This window comes from Pan troglodytes, chromosome 7 (genome assembly GCF_028858775.2).
Source record: "Pan troglodytes isolate AG18354 chromosome 7, NHGRI_mPanTro3-v2.0_pri, whole genome shotgun sequence".
Lineage (NCBI taxonomy): Eukaryota > Metazoa > Chordata > Mammalia > Primates > Hominidae > Pan > Pan troglodytes.
Genome location: NC_072405.2, coordinates 140,431,344 through 140,452,875, shown reverse-complemented (window position 1 = coordinate 140,452,875; position 21,532 = coordinate 140,431,344). Strand labels below are relative to the sequence as shown.

At 39.9% G+C, this 21,532-nt stretch overlaps 1 protein-coding gene across 13 annotated transcripts in view; it reads left to right on the top strand.

Moving 5' to 3' along the window:
- ASAP1 (ArfGAP with SH3 domain, ankyrin repeat and PH domain 1) overlaps positions 1-21,532 on the top strand; it is a 391,937-nt gene that overhangs the window by 243,544 nt on the left and 126,861 nt on the right. For 12 of the 13 annotated variants that reach the window (XM_063817373.1, XM_054657023.2, XM_009455915.5 and 9 more), the window contains 4 exons: positions 12,562-12,636; positions 13,461-13,510; positions 19,876-20,005; positions 21,409-21,494. In XM_063817373.1, coding sequence (XP_063673443.1) covers positions 12,562-12,636; positions 13,461-13,510; positions 19,876-20,005; positions 21,409-21,494 — 341 coding nt within the window. Of the gene's footprint in view, positions 1-12,561; positions 12,637-13,460; positions 13,511-19,875; positions 20,006-21,408; positions 21,495-21,532 lie in introns of those variants that run through there. The other variant, XM_054657026.1, reaches the window with a different exon arrangement.

Genomic DNA, 21,532 nt, shown 5'->3' with positions numbered 1-21,532 from the left:
GAAAACTCAGAAAATGTAGGGAGAAAAAGACTAAAATAAAAATCAACAGTAATCTTATCTGTTATGGAGTGTGTGTGTGTGTGTGTTTGTGTGTACACCCTCTGTCTTTCTAAACTTTTTGCTGTTTAAACATCTTTTTTCTCGTATTTTTAAAGTCATATAATTTTTTTAACATTGGGTTCATACTGCAGTACTATTTTATACTGTGGTTTTCCACCGATAACATTTTGAAAATGTTTTCCTGTTTTGTAAAATACTGCAGCCTAAGAACCTTTGCTTAGTTGGAAGCCATACAACCTCTTAAATCAAGGCTTGTTTGGGCAGGGTTTGGAGAAAGGATCCTCTCCCCCGTTACCCCTGGCAGTCTCCGAAGAGGGGTCTGCAGAACCCAGAGGCACTTCCCACCAAGAGGCACATTCTAAAAACTGTATAGAATGCCCATCTTATATTTGCAGTATAATTTATTTACCCAACTTCCTGTTTTGAATATTTCTATTGTTTCCATTTACCACTGTCCAAAATGTAATAGTTTGAAATCTCTACACATCTCATGATTATATATTATTTAGTTACTGATTGTCATTACTCCATTAATTCAGTTTGTAATGCTTTTGCTTCTCCTCCTTCCCTGTCATTTAAGAGTCAAGAAGTGAGGGAAAACTGCCAGTAGCCCAAGGCCCTAGTAGGTCATAGTTGGTGCCTTGCTCTGATCAAATTAAGATGCTCACTTTGTTGAAATATTTCAGACTTTTTCAAAAGGTTATGTTTATACTGTGCCAGAAGTTTCATAGTGAACATTGTGGATGGACTATACTAAAAAATTGAGAATTGTTATAAGAATTATGAATGGACTTTTCTAACTCTCCGGCTTTACCACAGAACTGTTTGTTTGTTTGTTTGTTTTTGTTACTTTGTTGAGTTGGGGACCAGGGCTGCCCTGTCTCTGAGGCAGTTTGAGCATCTCCCTATAGTTCTCACCCATTTGAGGTGGAATTTTTTCTGCTTTATTCAGTTGTATCTCAGTAGCTCATTTTAAGCTGTAAGAGTGTTACAACTGGAAGGTACCTTAGAGGTCTTTTTAGAGACCTCACACTTTATTGATGCCAGAAACAAAAAGTGACCTGCCTAAACATCCACAGCTGGTTGGAGACAGGTTCAAGTCTAGAACAGGTCTCCTGACCTTCATTCTTTCTTCTCTTCTTGCCAGACAAAGCCTAACAGCTGCAGGATGGGAGGGGTACCCTTGGTTTGTCACTCCCAACCATATCCTGGGAGCAGTTCTAACTCTTCTGTCCCTCTCCTGAATCTTGCCCCTTCCCCCATTCTGGTGCTGAGCACTCCAGGAAGACCAAAACTGGTTCAGGTTCTATAACACTTGATGTTTCAGAGCAGCTCTTCTGATTTGGAGAGGAATTCATTCATCCATTTACTTAATCAGTAAGCATTTTTATTTAGTGTATAGAACAAGTCAACACTTTGCTCTAGGAGTTTGATGTAGCTCAATGGTGGGCAAAGCAGTCATAGCCTCTGCCTCCAAGAAGCTTTGCTCTAGACAGTAAAGGAACACACGGATAATTGTAAAGTGCAGTACTCTGTGAAAGTGAGCCTATTCTGCCACTGGTCCAGAGTAACAGGAGGTTAGGGAGAAGGGACTTATTTATTATTTAGAATGGTCAAGGCCTCACTGAGAAAGTGACATGGAGACAGAGGAAGAGTGTTCCAGACAGAGTAAAGCACGTGCAAAGTGGGAGAGATCTCTGTGGATTGAGAAGCCAAAAGGAGTTGTAGTGCAGTGAGAATGGGTAGAGGGACTCAAAACAGGTTGGCAGGGCCAGAGCTAAATTGGGAGCTTGGATATGAGTGTAGTTCAGTGGGAAGCCAATGATGGGTTTTAAGCAGGAGAGTGATATAATCTGGTAATTACTTAAAAAGATCGCTGTAACAGCAGAGCACAGAGGAAATGAGAGTGGCCTTTGGAGTCAGTAAAAACCTTAATTAATAACCTGATCATCTGCTTTACTCACTGTTTGACCTTGGGCGAGTTACTTAACCTCTCTAAGCCTGTTTCCTCGTTAACCTAGTGAGACTAAGACCCATCTTACAGAGGTGTTGTGAGCAATATCTTTAGATAATATATGGTAGATACAGTACCCTCTGTCATTTAAATAAAATTCACGCTGTTCTGCCTAGATTAGAACACAGTATAATGGGCTGCATTATCTTACAGTTTATGGAGACTGCCTTGCAGACGAGGAAGGGAGGCAGGAACTGTGAGATGGAGAGAATGTGGTGCAATAAAAAGGAAATTTTGGAGCTCCCCATCCCAGCCTTAAAAGTACCTGAAATGCCAGCTCATTATCATTTTTTCACCACTACTGCTGAGCTTTTCAAGTGTAAAGAATCTTATGATTCAACATGACGAAACCCTGTCTCTACTAAAAATACAGAAATCAGCTGGGTGTGGTGGCAGGTGCCTGTAGTCCCAGCTACTCAGGAGGCTGAAACAGGAGAATCGCTTGAACCCAGGAGGCAGAGGTTGCAGTGAGCAAGGCTGCACTCCAGCCTGGATGACAGAGTAAGACTCTGTCTCAAAAAAAAAAAAAAAAAAAAATCTTATGAAAATAAACCTAGTTAAATTTGATTAAGGGGTATTATGTAGTTGTTGTGCCAAACCCCTAGCCTCAGTAGGGAAGGCACCAGGTTCAAGAGGCCGAAGAAAAGACCCAGAGCCAGCAAATGAGACATGGGGTGTATTAGGGGCTTACATACAGGGGAGAGAGTCCAGTGGCAGCAGGCTGAACAAGAAAACTTCACCCACTAGTGAACAGCACGTAGCTTATATAGGATTTTCACTTAACACTCCCCTTAATGACTTCCATCTGGCAACCTTCATGGAACCCAAAACTCAGGGCCTCAATCTTCTGTATGGCCCGTGTTCCACAGTTCGGGCCGGGGACTTGGACATTTCTCATAGACAAGGAACTAATTTCTGTGATTACTACTCCTGGGATTCCCTAACTCAGAACACACATTCAGGTGCATCTGCCACAGGGTCGTTCTAAGGGTGTGCTTAAGTTACTGCTATCAGGGCACTTGCCCTACAGTAGTGTCAGGCATTTTGCCTGTATTTGCATCCACTACGTCTCAGCTAACTGCATGTGTTTGGCCAAGTTATTTAGTAATACCTTGTAGGGTTACCAGGAGCAGCTAATGAGACTGTGTGTAAAACGAGCCACCTCTGTGGCCTGGAATAAAGTGGAGCTTCATTGGTGTCAGTTCTTTTCTTTTCTTGTCTTTTTTCTTTTGAGACAGTCTGTTCTGTCTCAAAAGGTCTCATTCTGTTGCCCAGGCTGGAGCGCAATGGCATGATCTCAGCTCACTGCAGCCTCAACCTCCTGGGCTCAGGCAATCCTCCCACCTCAGCCTTGTGAGCAGCTGAGGTTTAGGCATGCACTACCAAGCCCAGCTAATGTTTGTATTTTTTTGTAGAGATGAGGGTTTCACCATGTCGCCTAGGCGGGTCTCGAACTCCTGAACTCAAGCAATCCACCTGCCTCAGCTTCCCAAAGTGCTGGAATTACACATGTGCCACTGCACCTGGCCCGTTGGTGTCAGTTCTGTCTCGATCCACTGACACTGGCATGGGCTAGTTCAGGAAGGTGCTGGGACACCAGCAAGGTTAAACGGTTTTCCCAGTTCACGCAGGCCGGGAGTGATGAGTGGCCACATGCCTCTGGGATTCTTTGCTCTGTATCACAGTACCTTGGAAAGCAGCCTAATGACGAGGCATCAGTTTTATTTTTATTTAGTTTTATTTTTTGACCTGCCACTTCAGGAGGCACCAGTTTTAAATAGCTTCAAGGTATTATAACTCCGTAGGGCATGAAGGAGTTAATATACTAGACAGAATACCCAATTTATACCAGGGAATCGCAGACTTAACTACTGGGAGCTGGCTCATTATTTTAATTGGATTTTCCAATGTGTTGAGCAAGTCAGCAGATTTGCATTAGCCTTACTTTCAGAGAAACCGTTTCAGTTCTGGAGAGAGAGAGAACCAGTGGGCAGTGGAGAGGGAATGTCAAGATTAATGCAAGATGACAAAGCAAGCAAATTATGTCCTCATTAATTAATACAGTCTTGTGTGCATGTAGGTGTCCTGGAAGTACCATTTGTAGAGCTGTGCTCTGCTCTTCTGTCAGAGGCAAGAAAAAACGAGGCCCTGCTGACTGATTGTCTTTCTGCCGGTTGGCTGCTCCAGCAGGACAGGGTGGCTTGTTGGGGTGAGCCCTCCCTTAAGGGCACTCCACCTGCAGGCCCATAGAGGGGCTTGGAGCTGAGTTGGGCAGTATTCAGGCAAGCCAGAAATGATAGTACAGTGTGACCTACAACTTTTTTTTTTTTTTTTTTTTTTGAGATGGAGTTTCACTCTTGTCACCCAGGCTGGAGCACAGTGGCGTGATCTCAGCTCACTGCATCCTCCACCTCCCAGGTTCAAGTGATTCTCCTGCTTCAGCCTCCTGAGTAGCTGGGATTACAGGCGCCTGCCAACACACCTGGCTAATTTTTGTATTTTTAGTAGAGATGGGGTTTCACCACACTGGCTAGGCTGGTCTCGAACTCCTGACCTCAGGTGATCCGCCTGCCTTGGCCTTCCAGCGTGCTCGGATTACAGGCGTGAGCCACTGTGCCCGACCTACAACTGCTTCTTGATTCCTTCTTTGGGATCTGATCAGTTAGTAAACAAAATAGATACAGGGCCTCCCCTTAAGAAGCAAACCTTCTAGTGAAGAAAGATGATAAATCAGTAAACAATAAGTGAGATCATTTCTTTTAGTGGTAAAGCATAAAGACATTTTAAAAATCAGAGCAGAAGATGTATGTTTATATATACAGAGGGAAAACTGTTTATGAAGTCATCTCCAGTGACTGGGATAACAGGGGCTATTTGTATACTGCTGGCAGTGTTGAAGCAATTGTAAGGAATAAACGGCTATTTTTGTCCAGTTTAATATTAATTACAGTTACTTGCTTCCTTAAGCTCCTTTTGCATAATGAAAGGTAGACCTCGGCCTCCCTCTGTTTGATTTACTCCAAATTTCTGGTTAGGCTTGATGTATGTACTAGCAGGGGGAATACCTCTTCTTTGAGGAAAGAAATTTAGAAGCAATTTGTGCGGAAAGAAAAAATATTTACCATACCTAAATATCATTCTGGAATTTTTTTTTTAAGAGACAGGGTCACACTCTATCACTCAGGCAGTGGCAGAATCATAGCTCACTGTAATCTTGCAGTCCTTGCCTCAGCCTCCTGAGTAGCTGAAACTACAGGCATGCGCCATCATGCCCAGCTCATCTTTTTTTTTTTTTTCCTAAAGAGATGGTGGGGTCTTGCTATACTCCCCAGGCTGTTCTTGAACTCATGGGCTCAAGCAGTTCTCACACCTTGGCCCCCCCAAGTGCTTGGATTACAGGCATGAGCCACCATTCCTCGTCCTGAAATGATTTTAAATGTGTTGTTTGCTTAATAAAATGAAAAAAATGCACTTTCAAAAACATACCCTTCAACTTCTTATAGACTTGAATCATGTAAAGAACTTATGTTAATTCAACTTAATGAATAAAGGAAAGGAAATGATTTGGAAGTTGAGTAAATGGAGATAGAGTAATCAATAGAATTTTAGTAAAATCAATGGGAAATAATTATATAATGGATTTGAAAAGCTTTTTTAAAAATTTATTGAAGATAATGAAGGTCATACAGGAAGTTTACTGATACTGTTATTGTATTATATCGGCTGTATTGTAAGTGCCTTGGAGATGACTGTTACACATCAGTTTGCAAAACTCTTGCTCAGGTCATATAAAGGAGGGGCCCCCAACCCCTGCTGACTCATTGTCTTTGTTAGGAACCTTGCTGCATAGCAGGAGGTGAGCGGTGGGTGAGCAAGCATTACCTCCTGAGCTCCACCTCCTGTCACATCAGCGGTGACATTAGATTCTCAAAGCAGCGCAAACCCTGTTGTGAACTGTGAATGTGAGGGACCTAGGTTGAACACTCTTTATGAGAATCTAATGCCTGGTGATCTGAGGTGGAAGAGTTTCATTCTGAAAACAGCTCCCCCAACCCCTGCCATCTGTAGAAAAACTGTCTTCCACAAAACCAGCCTCTGGTGCCAAAAAGGTTGGGGACTGCTAATATAAAGGATTCCTGAAAGAACTATAAAAGTGAAAACACAGGAAATTTGTAGAATCCCATGACTGTGAAGTCATATACTCCATCTCCGTGGGACAATAATCACCTAAAATAACTGAGAGAATAGGTTTTCCTTTCTTTGAGATCTCCAAGAAAGGATTTTTTTTTTTGCTCCCCCCAGTGAATATTTCCTAAAATTTCCTACTCTTGAGATTGGTTTGCTTTCTCTTTAACCTTTCTTTGTGCCTTTATAATGACAAAGGTAATTACTATTCACTTGTCACTTAAAATTTTCGTTGCTGGTTTTTTTAATTAACCTACATTTTCCTGGGAAGTTAGTTGGAAAGACTTTGTAAATTTAAATTTTATTTTTCCTGTAGCCTTTTCATTGACTAGTCACTGGGAACATTCTGAATTCATAATACATGTTTTGCGTTCATGATTTCTTATCAGCCCTCAAGAATGTGTGTAGATAACCACGGAGAAATTCTTAATTCTTGGGGTTTTCTATCTTCCCCTCATGCCTAACCACAATGATGACATTAAAAAGTTACTATGTGTGGCAGAGCATGGTTGCTTACGCCTGTAATCCCAGCACTTTGGGAGGCAGAGGCGGGCAGATCACATGAGGCCAGGAGTTGGAAACCAGCCTGACCAACAAGGGAAGACCCCATATCTGCTTTTTAAAAAAAAGGATTTACTGTTTGTGTTTGGCGTGTGGTCAGTACATGATTTGAGGCACTTTTTGTTTGGAACAACCTGCCCATTCAGTACTAACCACAGAGTTTCATAATTCTTTAATTGTTATTTTATAATACAGCCTTTCAGATCAAGGTACTAATAACATTAATGTATTTTTTTTTAATTTGCTGCTTCATTTCACAAAGGATTTGAGGCATTGATGCAAACCGTAATTTGGAACAAAGAGTTGAAAAGGGGTTATTTATAATCACTGTCTTTTCATATTTTGTTTTAAATTTTTGACTTTTTAAATAAACAATATATTACGTATTACAATTTTTTTTAAATGCAAAAATCTCCTCTCCCACCCTATTTCTTTGCCCAGTTTCCAACCCTGGAGGAAATTGGTATCAACAGATTTCTGTGTATTATTTCAGAAATAATTAAAGCAGAGAGTTTTTTTGGGTTTTGTTTTTTGTTTTTTGTTTTTTGTGGTTTTTTTTTTTAGATGGAGTCTTGCTCTGTCACCCAGGCTGGAGTGCAGTGGCACAGTCTTGGCTCACTGCAACCTCCACCTCCCAGGTTCAGGCGATTCTCCTGTCTCAGCCTCCCAAGTAGCTGGGATTATAGATGTGTGCCACCATGCCTGGCTAATTTTTGTATTTTTAGTAGAGGCAGGGTTTCATCTTGTTGGCCAGGCTGGTCTCAAACTCCTGACCTCAAGTGATTCGCCCGCCTCAGCCTCCCAAAATGCTGGGATTACAGGTGTGAGCCTGGCCTTTTTTCCTCCTTGTTATCCAAATTCTTGCATACCGTAAGTAATGTTTTATACCTTGCTTTTATCACATAAATATTTATCTTGGAGATATTTTCAAAGTGAAGCATAAAGAGCTTTCTCGTTTTTTTGGCTGTTGTTTAGAAACTCTGTAATTTATTTAGCCAGTGCCCTATTGATAGGCACGTAACTTTCCATCAGTTATAGATAGCCCTGCAGAGAAGAACTTTGTACACAAATGATTCTGTATTTCATTTCTTCTGCAAGTATTTTTTGAGCACCCTCTCTGTGCTAGGCAGTGTTCTGGGAATATAGCAGTGAGCATATTGACCCCTCTCTCAAACTGGCAACCAGGCTGGGGAGACAGCAACAAATAGGGAAACAAACATATATACAAATGGGTAGGGATGGTAAGTGCTTTGAAGAAAAATAAGGTAAGGATCTCCGTGAACAGAGGAAAAGTAGGCAATGGCTTGGCTAGTGAAGGCAGGTCAGGCCCCCCAACCTTACTTACCCACCATCCATCCGAACTTCTAAGGCCCATAGGATAGGAGGATGCTAGGGAATTGTACTCCAAGAATGAAATTGAGGACTCAGAGCAAATTATTTCAGCTATCTGTGTAGAATAGAGGGTGAGTCCTATTAATCTTCATTTTTTCAGTCTCAGACCCAGTTAGTGTTGCTCAACCTTTTTTTTCCTCATTATGATCCAAAGCCTTCCTCCTTTTCCCCAAGAGCCTTTTTAGACATAGTCCCCCGTCGCTCCCCCCCGTGAAATTTTAATACAGCTAATAGACATAGTTGATATCAGTTATATACTGTGGCCCTTTGGAGGGCCACAGACAGTTATAACAGCTAAGATTTTTTGTTTTTTTTATTTTTTGCCCCACTCCCCAAGAACCAGTGTCTTAGAGCCTCACAGAATGTAGACTCTCAGACTATAGCTCTCTGGCATGCCAGCCAGTCTGTTGGTGTGTGATTGTTGGCAAAATCACAGACAGAATTGTCTTGGTAGAAATCCCTTTGTCTTTGAAATAAGAAAGAAGTGATTGTTTCTTAGATGTGTGTCACCAGAGAAGCCCTCTGGTGACACACATTGGGAAACCTTCCGGTGTGTAAAATTAGTTGTTGTTCAGGGAGAGTAAAGAGGTAGAATGACTGAGAATTTCAAGAAGCCTAAGATGAAAACAACAGGAAAGGGTTAGGAAGAAGTTAAGAGCAAAAAGGGGAAAACCTGTTCCCCGCCCCTCTCTGCTCCCTCATTATCTTATCCATATTTAGCATGCCATAGCATTTAAAATATAAACATGTATTCAACACTTCCTAGGTATCAGGGAGTAAGCTAGCACTTTTTACACATATTAATTCATTCCATCCTCACAACAGCTGCTTGCAGTAGGTTATAATATTCTACTTTACAGATGTGGTTAAGAGGGTCATGCACAAAGCCCTTTCAAGTCAGTGTTGGTCCTTCTCACACCACTCTCTCCCTCTGCCACTAACACATAATACATAATAGCATAACGTAGTAGAGTTGGCTGTGTAGTAACTGCCTCTGTTCCTAGAATATGAGCTCTCCACAGGTAGGAACAGTGTTTATTCATCTTTGCCTATCAAGCTTCTAGTGTAGTGTGTGGCACAGAGTAGATATCTTATTAATGATGGATGGATGGACAGACTGACAGTTGAATACACTTATGTGTGAGTAAAATCATTTCTTGAGTGAGGGGACCCACAAACCTTTCCATCTATAATCTGCTCCTGCAGGTCTCTGCAGTCTTGGGTTCCACACCTACTAAAACTTGATTTTACCAAGATTACTTGGGGTCTCCTTGAAGACAAGTAGGTAAAAACTCTTCTCGGTCCTTGTTTTGGTTCCTCCTTTCACACCTGACTCTGCCTCCCTTGGTTCCCTCCTGCCATTCTTCTCTGCAGCTGGGTAGCATCTCCATCTCCATTTCCTTCTCCTTTGTAGATTCCTCTTTGTACCATCTTAAAATCAAGGAGACTCAGGCCACTGCCGCAGAGCAGTGGAAAAAAAAAAAAACTATTTCCCGGTTATAGTTTGCACTTCCTAAATATCTCATCTTTTTAATGGAATCTAGGCATTAAGGATATAGCTGTGAAAAGTCAAAGTCCCTGTCCCCATCGAGGTTATGTACTAGTGAGGGAGACAGAATACACAAGCTGGAGGCATCACATTACCTGACTTCGAATTATACTGCTAAGCTGTAGTAATCAAACCAGCATGATGCTGGCATAAAAACAGATGCATAGGCCAGGTGCGATGGCTCACGTCTGTAATCCCAGCACTTTGGGAGGCCAAGGAGGGTGGATCACAAGGTCAGGAGTTTGAGACCAGCATGACTAATATGGTGAAACCCCATCTCTACTAAAAATACAAGAATTGGCCGGACGTAGTGATGCATGCCTGTGATCCCAGCTATTCAGGAGGCTGAGACAGGAGAATCGCTTGAACCTAAGAGGTGGAGATTGCAGTGAGCAGAGATCATGCCACTGCACTCCAGCCTGGGCGACAGAGTGAGACTCTGTCTCAAAAAATAAAAATAAAAATAAATGCATAAATCAGTGGAACCAAATAGAGAACCCAGAGATAAATTCACATGCTCACAGTCAACTTATTTTTGACAAAGGCACCAAGAACATACATTGGGGAAAGAATATCCTCTTCAATAAATGGTGCTGGGAAAATTGGATATCCATATTTAGAAGAATAAAACTAGACCCTATCTCTCACCATATACAAAAATCAAATCCAAATGGATTAAAGACTTAAATCTAAGACCTGAAACTGTGAACCTACCAGAAGAAAACTTTGGGGGAAACTCTCCAGCACATTGCTCTCAGCAAAGATGTCTTGAGAAAGACCTCAAAAGCACAGACAACCAAAGCAAAAATGAGCAAACGCAAGTGGGATCATATGAAGTTAAAAAGCTTCTGCACCACAAAGGAAACAATCAACAAAGTGAAGAGACAACCCACAGAATAGGAGAAAATATTTGCAAATTACCCATCTGACAAGGGACTAATAACCAGAATATATAAGGATCTCAAATAACTCATGGGAAAAAAATCCAGTTTTAAAATGGGCAAAAGATCTGAATATATATTTCTCAAAAGAAGACCTACAGATGGCCCACAGGTTTATTAAAAAATGCTCAACATCACTAATCATCAGAGGAATGCGAATCAAAACTTCAGTGAAATATCATCTCACGCCAGCTAAAATGGCTTTTATAAAAAAACAGTAATGGATGCTAGCAAGGATGCAGAGAAAGGGGAACTCTCATACGCTGTTGGTGGTAATATAAATTAGTACAACCGCTATGGAGAATGGTATAGAGGCTCCTCAGAAAACTAAAAAGAGAACTACCATAAGATCCAGGAATCCCAGTGCTGGGTATATACCTAAAAGAAAAGAAATCAGTGTATCAACAAGATAACCCGTACTCTCATGTTCATCGGAGCACTATTCACAGTAGCCAAGATACGGAATCAACCTAAGTGTCCATCAACAGTTGAGTAGATAAAGAAAATACAGTATATATACACAATGGAATATTATTCAGCCATAAAAAACAAAGTCATGCCACTTGCCACAAAATGGATCCAACATTATGTTAGGTGAAATAAGCCAAGTACAGAAAGATAAGTATTGCATGTTCTGTCTCATGTGGGAGCTAAAAAAGGAAATTGATCTCATAGAGATAGAGAATAGAATGATGGTTACCAGAGGCTGGGAAGGATAGTGGGGAGGAGGGAATAAAGAGGGATTGGTTATTAGGTACAAAAATACAGTTAGATAGAAGTAACACAGTCTAGTGTTAGGTAGCACAGCAGAGTGACTGTAGTTAATGATTTTTATTATATATTTCAAAATAACTAGAGTGGAATTGAAATGTTCTAGCACAAAGAAATGATAAATGCTTGAGGTGATGGAAACCCCAATTCCCTGATTCGATCATTATACATTGTACACTTGTATCAAATTTCACATGTACTTCATAAATATAACTATTATGTATCCATAAAAACTAAAAATTAAAAGATAAATCTGAGCAAAAAAAAATCCAAACACAGTAATTTCAGATAATGATACATGCTATAAAAAAAAGTGAAAAGGAAATGAGAAAAGCCCTCCTTACTCTGACAGAAGCAGTTGAAGAAAATTCACCGTACGAGCTACAATTTTGGCAGAGGTGTTAATGGAAGTGCTAAAATGATATGAGGAATTATTTGTACACATATACGTGTACTGTAGTATAGTGTTTAAGAACACAAGCTCTGGAGCTACACCACCTAAATTCAATTTTCTTTTTTTTTTTTTTTTTTTTTTTTTTTTTTTTTTTGAGAGAGTCTCTCACTCAGGCTGGAATGCAGTGGTGATCTCGGCTCACTGCAACCTCCGCCTCCCAGGTTTAAATGATTCTCCTGCCTCAGCCTCCCAGGTAGCTGGAACTACAGTTGTACACCACCATACCTGGCTAATTTTTGTATTTTTAGCAGAGACGGTGTCTCCCCATGTTGGCCAGGCTGGTCTCGAACTCCTGACCTCCAGTGATCCGCCTGCCTCAGCCTCCCAAAGTGCTGGGATTACAGGCATAAGCCACCATGCCCAGCCTACACTGCCTAAATTCAAATCTTAGCTCCTCACTCACATGCTTTATGGTTCTGCACAAATGACTCCACCTCTGTTCCCTCAGCTGCAAAGTAGTGATAATTGTGTTGCCTAACCTACAGAGGTGTCATGTAGGTTCAGTGAAATAATGCATGGAAAGCCCTTCAACAGAGCCTGGTGTGTGGAAAATGCTCAGTCAATAGTAGCTGGTTTTATTGTTCATGTGGACTTTATTTTTTAACCATCTCCCATCTTCCCTTTGCTTTTTCAGCTCCAGGGTTTGAGCCACAATGTGATCTTCACCTTGGATTCTTTGTTAAAAGGAGACCTAAAGGGAGTCAAAGGAGTAAGTGTTCAGAAATTTGATTTTCACTTTAACTTGAAAGGATTAATTTTTTTTTTCCTCTTTCAAGATCATAGTAGTACTTGTATTTGAAAGACTCTTTGAACATTTTCAGCGTTAAAAATGCTCTTGGAAAATGATCATTGGAAAAAATGTGCCTCTTCAAATAATGGTATTGACAGAGGAACGAGATTAGGCACTTTCAAGAAGATTGGAAAGGTCCTCCATGGGTGGGAGAGAGAAGCTAAGCCCGAGTCTTGGCTCCCACAGTGTGACCACTGGGGACCCAGCCCTTCTGAACCTCGGGCTCCTGCTTCATCAGCATGACCAGGGCGCTTACCCTTCTTTCCTCTCTCAGGCTTCTTGTGTATATAACACATGGTTTGATGTTGGCCAGGCACAGTGGTCATGCCTATAATCTGAGCACTTTGGGAGACCATGGCGGCGGGTAAATTGCTTGAGCCCAGGAGTTCAAGACCAGCCTGGGCAACATAATAAGACCCCCATGTCTACAGAAGAAGTACAAGAATTAGCCAGGGGTGGTGATGAGTGCCTGTAGTTCTAGCTACTCAGGAAGCTGAGGTGGGAAGATCGATTGAGCCTGGGAGTTCAAGGCTATAGTGAGCTGTGATTGTGGCACTGCACTCCATTCTAGGCAACAGAGTGAGACCCTGTCAAAAAAAAAAAAAAAATGGTGTAACGTGCATAAAGTGAAGTTCCCAGTGTCCTATAAAGGAAACAATTCTTGCTAAGATGTCATTTCAAAACTATTTATTAATTTTCAGCAAAAGTAGATGCAATTTTAATTTCATTTTCTCGTTTCTAAGGATCTCAAGAAGCCATTTGACAAAGCCTGGAAAGATTATGAGACAAAGTTGTAAGTGGTTTTTTGTTTAGAGTTTTTGTTTGTTTTTTAATATTGTTGTGAATTTTGAACAACAACAAAAAAAACTTAACTGGAAAAAGGACAGAGCCCTTAACTAATAACTTCTCAACAAAAACCTGTTTAGTATATCCTCTAGCATATCCTTATTAGGGCTAAGAGGTTGGGTACACTGACCTAAAGTGGTTGCATGTCCTCTGCTATTTGTCTGAAGGGAGAGGTACTTTTACTATCAGTTGTTCTGGCATTTATGGCTGCTAGTACTATCAAGTTATAGGGCTATGACTCTCATTATAGATAGCATGTAATTATGGACCATTTATGTTTCTGTATAGTATAAAAATTGGGAAATAATAAAAGTAACAGCTAATACTGTGACATCTTGGTGCCTGCCAGGACCCGCACTAAGTGTTTTTTGCATGTATGACCTCTTCACAGGAAACTATCTGTACAGCTTTACTCTCTGTTTATATACATCAGGGAAACTGAAACCTGGAGAGGCTAAGGGGCTCATGAAAGGCTAGAAAGCTAGTTACGTGTCCAGCTAGCATTCACTCCAGGTCTGTCTGACCACAGAGCCTCAGCATAGCATGGGCACTGAAGTCAGACCACCAACCTCGTGGAGTTCTTGTTAGGGATTAGGACAATAAGCACTTTGCAGGGTGCTCGGCCCGTCTTGATACTGTGTGTATCATACCACATTCCTTTATTATTATTACCCTGAGACATTTGTAACACCAAGCAGTAGGGTGGGGTGGGAGGAGATATGTATTTTTAAAGCTTTTAATAAAAGTCTTGGACAACTATAAACATAAGAGAATAAAACGTTTCTGTAGGCAGCAATAGCAGCAGGATAAAAACAAGCAAAAGAAAAACAAATTCAGGATTAAAAAAAGTAGTTTTTCCCAAACTACTTTTGTAATTATGTGAAAAGTGCATTGTTAGGGACTTGCTGTCTTAGGAATATATCCGTACATTGACAGTTCTAAATGCAGCAGAGAACAAAAACGTTCTTAAAATGGTCAACTGATAAATGAATGCTGTGGGCTATGAGTCTTTCTGTATGAAAAGTGGGTCATGAGTACTCAACTTGTAAGCGAAGTACTGCCGCTGCCCAGAGACAACAGTGCATGAACTTGGAGTGGAATAGAATTAAGTACTTAGAAAATGGAAGGACAAAGGGGGAAGAAAAAAACCTTGTTCTACACTTGTAGAATATGTCTTCTTTGTAGGATATAGGAACAACGAAACATGATGTAATATGTGCTTTGTCAACTAAAGTACTACAATTATTAGGTAGTACAACTTTATTTATATTTTTTAAATCTCTGTTGGCTGAAGACCTAGAAGTATCTGGTGCTTAGTATTATAAATGACTTAGAATATAAAGCATTCTAAGATGGTACAGGTGCTCTTCCTTGTACTTCTCACTCAACATATGAACTTGTCTGGCTTTTCTTTTTTTTTCTTTTTCTTTTTCTTTTTTTCTTTTTTTCTGAGGCGGAGTTTCACTCTTGTTGCCCAGGCTAGAGTTCAGTGGCGCAATCTCGTCTCACTGCAGCCTCTGCCTCCTGGGTTCAAGCTATTCTCCTGCCTCAGCCTCCCTTGTAATTGGGATTACAGGTGCCTGCCACCAACACCCAGCTAATTTTTTGTATTTTTAGTAGAGACGGAGTTTCGCCATTTTGGCCAGGCTGGTCTCTAACTCCTGGCCTCAGGTATCCACCTGCCTCAGCCAAAGTGCTGGGATTACAGGCGTGAGCCACCATGCCCGGCCTGGCTGTTCATTTTTCTGTATTGTCCTCTACAATCTAAATTTGGTGAAGACCACAACCACATTATTCTTATATATGGTGTTATTCTACCAGTGCCTAATGACTCATAGTTTATGTACTATTTCATTGAAGAAATAAAAGAATTATTCAGACCTGGAAATGTATAACAGGAATAGCAAGTTGAGTGCCTCCTGAATTTAAGACCTTATGAAGGCAGGTTTTGTTTGTTTGCTTAGTAAATCCCTGTCAACAATTTTCCTAAGATAGACTTCTTTGTCACTAAAGTATAGTGGTGCAGGAAAGAAAGAAAACAAGCATTTGTCTCTTTGATGTACTGGGACTTATGCTGTTATAAGTTAGAGAAAACAAAATGACTCCACACAAAAAAGTTCATTTATTAGTTTTGATAATGGAGAAGGCTGGACGTTTTCTGTGGTCTTCCATTTGGAACTCTGGAGGCAGTGAAGTTTGTAATGATTTAGATCACAGACTTAGAAATCATTACCAGTTTTGTGACATTGAGCCAAAATACTTAATTTTGATGATCCTTACTTGTAAAATAATATAAAAATTACCTACTTCTCAGGGTTTTTGTGAGGACGAGATAAGGTAGTGTGTTGAAGCAGTTGTCACAGTGTTTAGCATAGGGAAGTCACACAATAAATAGTTTCTACTAAGTTCTTTAAGAATCAGATTTCATTTGGTCAAAGTGATAAATGTGCGTAAACTAAAACATCAGATAGTGCTTTTACTAGTTAAGACTTACTCTGTCAGCATGTAATGGAAATCCCAAATAACAGTGGCTTCAACATTGTTAAAGTTTATCATAGAACAGAGCATTCTAGGATGGACCAGGTACCCTTTGTAGCACTTCTCACTTATCTGTATTGTCCTCCACAATCTAAACTCAGTGATTTTATGTCATACCTCAGTGATTTTATGTACAGGGTTCTTTACAAATCATGACAGGGAAAATATTAAGTAGGCAACAAATGTGCTTCTAATGGAAACACAGTGGCCTTCTGCCTGCCCCTCTTGATCCTGTTAGTCCCTCCCCTTTTTCCAACTCTTTTACCTGCTTCCTGACTTATCTACACGTTCCTCAGTATTCTCTTGCTCTTTCTAGCTTTAGCTGTGATGTATTGCTGTGGTAGACGAGGATTACATTCCCTTGCATAGACACCCCATCACTTTTGCACCCTTGTTCATCCATTGTGGTTAATAGAACAATTTTTATTAAACTAGTTTCAGTGTTTACATTTTTATAGGTATAAGCATTCATTGCTAATCTGAATGGTAGAATAGGATTGAATTTCTGTTCTTAGAGTACAGTTGTTTGCTTTTTCTTAATGACATAATGGCCTCATTTCTTCATTTGCTTAGTTCTGTGTGAATCTCCTGTGAATTCTTATCTGCACTAGCAGATGTCAGACACCTGTCAATAATATTTCTGTTTATAAAGTACATTATGTATTTTATTAGCATGATTATATATCTATTAGTATTAAATTGTGTCAGCTTCTTCTTTCCTGGAGACATCCCTTTGCAGAGCTCTTTAGATCAGCAGTACAGCTGCCATCCTGGGATGGCGTTTGACTCTCTTTTGTTTTAAATCTAATTCCTCTTGACTAGTATAGTTCCATATTTTGGTGGCCCATTACCTCCAGTAGTTTTCAGAGAACAGCTCTAAAGGAGGCAAAGAGTTGAGGTTTTGTGTTTCCAAAATTATCTTCATTCTGCCACCACAAAAAGTGATAGTTATAAATCACTTTTATAAAAGTGGTAAATCAGTATAAAATACTGATTTTATAATAATTTTCAGGCACGGTGGCTCATGCCTGTGGTCCCAGCACTTTGGGAAACCAAGGTGGGCAAATCGCTTGAGGTCGAAAGTTTGAGACCAGCCTGACCAACATGGCAAAACCTTGTCTCTACTAAAAAATACAAAAATTAGCTGGGCGTGGTGGCGGGTTCCTGTAGTCCCAGCTACTCAGGAGGCTGAGGCAGGAGAATCGCTTGAACCCAGGAGGCAGAGGTTGTAGTGAGCCGAGATGGGACCACTGCACTCCAGCCTGGGCAAGAAAGTGAGACTTTGTCTCAAAAATAATAACAATAATAATAATAATTTTATCTCTAAATGTTGAAGGCATTGTTCCATTGTTTTCTACTTTCCAGTATTGCTAATAAAAAAAAAAATCTGATACCTTTCTGATTCCCATTTATTTGTATGTGATATGTGGTTGTTGTTTGTTGCATTTATTTTTGGTTAGAGAATGTAAGGTCTTGTCTCTGTAAAAGGTTTTACGAAGAGTCTTCAAGTGCCACGGTATGTGCATTCTGTTTGCAGTCTTTCTGTTTACAAGTTTTAGTTCATCACTCCTGGAAACTTCTTGTAATTCTTCCTGTTTTTTCTTTTATTCCTCTTTCGGGAATTTTCATTATATAATATTTGACTTCCTAGACAGTTCTTAAAATTTTCTTCTCTTTTCTGTTCTATTTATATTATATTTTAGGTTATTTTTTCAGTGTTTTTTCCCCACTGTTTCAGTTAGCTTTTTTATTTTGGCTGTCATTTTAAATTTCTAAGAGCTCTTTTGCTCAATTGGGTTGTTTTTTTTTTTTTTTTTTTTTTTTGCCTTTTTATAGTTTCTATTTCTTGTTTCATAGATGCAATATTTTAGCTGAAGATTTAATGACATTTTGTAAAATGTTTTATCTGCTTCCTTAGTGCCTCTGGTTCCTTCCCAACCCTCCCCCTTTTGTTATTAATACTTTCACTCTCACTTTCATTTTGGAGACTTATAATCTTTGGGTGCATTCATATTTCAGAGCAAGGTACCCAAAGACTAAAAGTTTATATGCATCATTAGAGATCTGCTTTCTCCAAGAAAGCAGAAAGCCTTCTTTTTAGGTTTCAAGTTTTAGGATGTGAAGGCAGCTCTTTTGTTAGGGGTTTTCCAAATGTCAGTGTCTGAGGTTTGTCTCAGAACCTTGCAGTTCTTTCACGCTCCTGCTTAGTAATCACATATGGTGGCATTTTGGAAGCTATGTAAGTGAGGGAGACAGAGAGCCCTATAGTTTGAGGTGCTCTCCTTCTCCCTTCAGCCTTGCTCTTCCAAATATTTATTGAATTCCGTCATCCTTTTTTGTCTTCAATTCTTGTCTTTGGGAGATTATCTGTTCTTATGCCTTTACTCTCATTTTAGTGGGATCACTGAAGGAAGAAGAAATAAAGACATGTATGTTTAAGTCACCATGGTAAATTGAAAGGCTTATTATTAAGTTATGCCTGTCCCTCCATATTTCTTCTCTTCCCACCCACATCAGTGGAGAAAGAGCTGAGATTTATTCTTTCTGTTAAAATCCCTTTTATGCCTCTTCGACTGCCAAGGTGGCATGATTAAAGAGTTTCTTAAATATAATAGCATTAGGGTATTAGAGTCAATCCCGACTGGGTTTATAAGTAGATTTTTCATTGGCTTGATCGGTGGATTTTCCACTATGTCTGTGTATAGGTAAGGATGTTGGCTTTCTTCAGGGTTGGTTTCCCCTACCACCACCATAACTTAAAGAAGACTTGACGGATAAATCAGTTAGTCTTTGCATTCACAGCTAGAAATTACAGGTTGTTTCTGAAATTAGAAGTCCATTTTCAGGTTAATGATTTTTGGAAAGCAGGCTATAATCTTTGGTATTATTACCAGAGTATCATCTATCAGAGCCGAGCACTAGCGTCAGCTACTGTATGTTTAATGTGGGCCTTTCTTCTTTATCACCTCGTTTCCCCTGGCCCCCTCCCCACACACAGAAGAACATTGTGATAGGATTCCAAATTAGGATTTCTTTTGAATTTTGTACATTCCAGTGACAAGTGGTTGACTGATTAAAATGTATTCTTGGAATGTGGAAATAGCTCAAGTTTAGAGGAATGTTGGAAATTACCTTTGACTAAATTTTGTGCATACCCACAAAGACCCATTATATACTTTAATTATTTGAAATAATTGAAGTCTTGCAAGCTGTCGATATTCAAGGAAAGCCTCATGTCTCCAACTTTCTGATTCTTTTATTATAAAGTGCTTTACCCAATAGTAGGTAAACTATCAAAATTTCTTCATGCCTACCAAAATTTAAGAGAATGTATATGAATCTGTCATGTGTAAGATCAAAGGAAGAATGTAAGAGGCTTCCCATATGAAAATCCATACAGTGTGTGTGTTCTGTTTGAATGTAGGCTTTTACTTCTGATTGATTCTACCAACTTAAGAATTCTTGCCTTTTAACTTTAGGAATTAATAATCAGTGGCTTTTGTTAACGGGAAGACATGAGTGTGGTTTGTTTTTAGTAGACTTCCTTCTTGAGCAGAAGATACAGAGAGTTCCCATATGCTCCCTCCCCCCACACATGCACAGCCTCCCCCGTTATCACTGACCCCCACCAGAGTGGTACAATTGATACAACTGATGAACCTACATAGACACATCGTCACCCCAAATCCATAGTTTGTATTAGGGTCTGCTGTTGGTATTGTACATGAGTGTATTTTTTTTTTTTTTAAATAATGGCATTGGCTTTAATTACAGTACAAAAATTGAGAAAGAGAAAAGAGAGCACGCAAAACAACATGGGATGATCCGCACAGAGATAACAGGAGCGGAGATTGCGGAAGAAATGGAGAAGGAAAGGCGCCTCTTTCAGCTCCAAATGTGTGAAGTAAGAATGGACTTTTCCATCATTTGCCTAGAATTATAACAACTGTGATCTTTTCCTGCTAGTCAGCAGTCTTTATGCTTAAAGGCAGACTGTGTTTGATTATTAGAGAGGAAACTGTTTCTTAAGGATTCTAATCTCCATTTTTCTCCAAGCCTTTTGGGAACCTGCCATTGCACTGTTGTCTCATATTTTGAGCCTTGGCCCTATGGGGCTGTTTAAGCCAAAACAGGATTCTTTGGTGAGAACCTTAATGTTGCTTGTGAGTGGTTGTGGGAGGAAAACATTGGTGAGAGGTAACACTGGTGAATATTAAGTTTTATTGGTGTATGTTTAGAGCATGTTTTTTTAACCATATGTCCAGTTTGAATGAAAACTCAAATGAAGTTGTCATTAAGAAAGTCGATTTCACGAAAAATGCAACAAAAAGCATGCTGCCTTAAACTTAGAGCAGTGGTTCTCAAACTGAATTCCAATTGAACATGAACACTTCTTGACCTAGAAACCAACCTGTTCTGACACGGCTGTTGAGTAAGAGTTTCTTTTGCAGTTTTCAGAAAATATTAAAGTGGAGAACTTTGTCAAATTTTTTTCCTTCCCTAGATTTTTTTCTCCTTTCCTTTTCCTTCTTCCTCTCTTTCTCTCTCTATTCCCTCCTTCTCTTTCTCTTTCCCCCTTCCCCTTCCCCTTCCCCTCCCTCCCTCCCTTCCTTCCTTCCCTCCCTCTCTCTCCTTTCTTTCTCTCTCTCTCTTTCTCACCTCTCTCTCTCTCATTCTCTTTCTCTCTTTCTTTTTTCTGTTTCATAACCCTTTGGCTCCTTGAGTTTGTGTGCTCATGAACCTTTTCACAGAATAAAACAAGTGAGCAAACAGTGTCAATAGAAAATCTTGACCAGTACACGGTACAAGTACACTACTGTGTTTAGTTACCTGAATAAATTAGTGGGTTATTCTTACTTTTATTCTTTAATTTTTGAGTAGTAAAAATTCTTGCTGATTCACCTCTTTTTCCTAAAGTTTCAATATCCTATGGTATATTCTTTGGTGAGAATGCTATTCTGCGTACTTTCTGCAAAAAACAATCAATCTTTCCAGTTTTTGACCACATAAACTATACGTTTGAGATCCACTGCACCAAGGGGAAATAATAATTCTAGAATGTTTTGCTGTGTTTTATTTCTGCTTGTCGAGTAAACTAATCATAAAATAATTTATAAAATGCTAACACTCTAGTCAATTTGTTTTGAACACTTTGTGACTGCGAAATCGGCATTCTCTAAACTGTCTAAAGGACACCAAGGCTTGGTAACTTGTGCAGATTCAGGGGTGATGTTCAGCCACCGGAACCCATGGCTGAAGAGCCCCTTCTGGAATTAATCAACACAAAACCCTGTTTTATTTTCACAGTATCTCATTAAAGTTAATGAAATCAAGACCAAAAAGGGTGTGGATCTGCTGCAGAATCTTATAAAGTATTACCATGCACAGTGCAAGTGAGTAGAATATTGCAAGCATTGTTATTAGCCCAAGT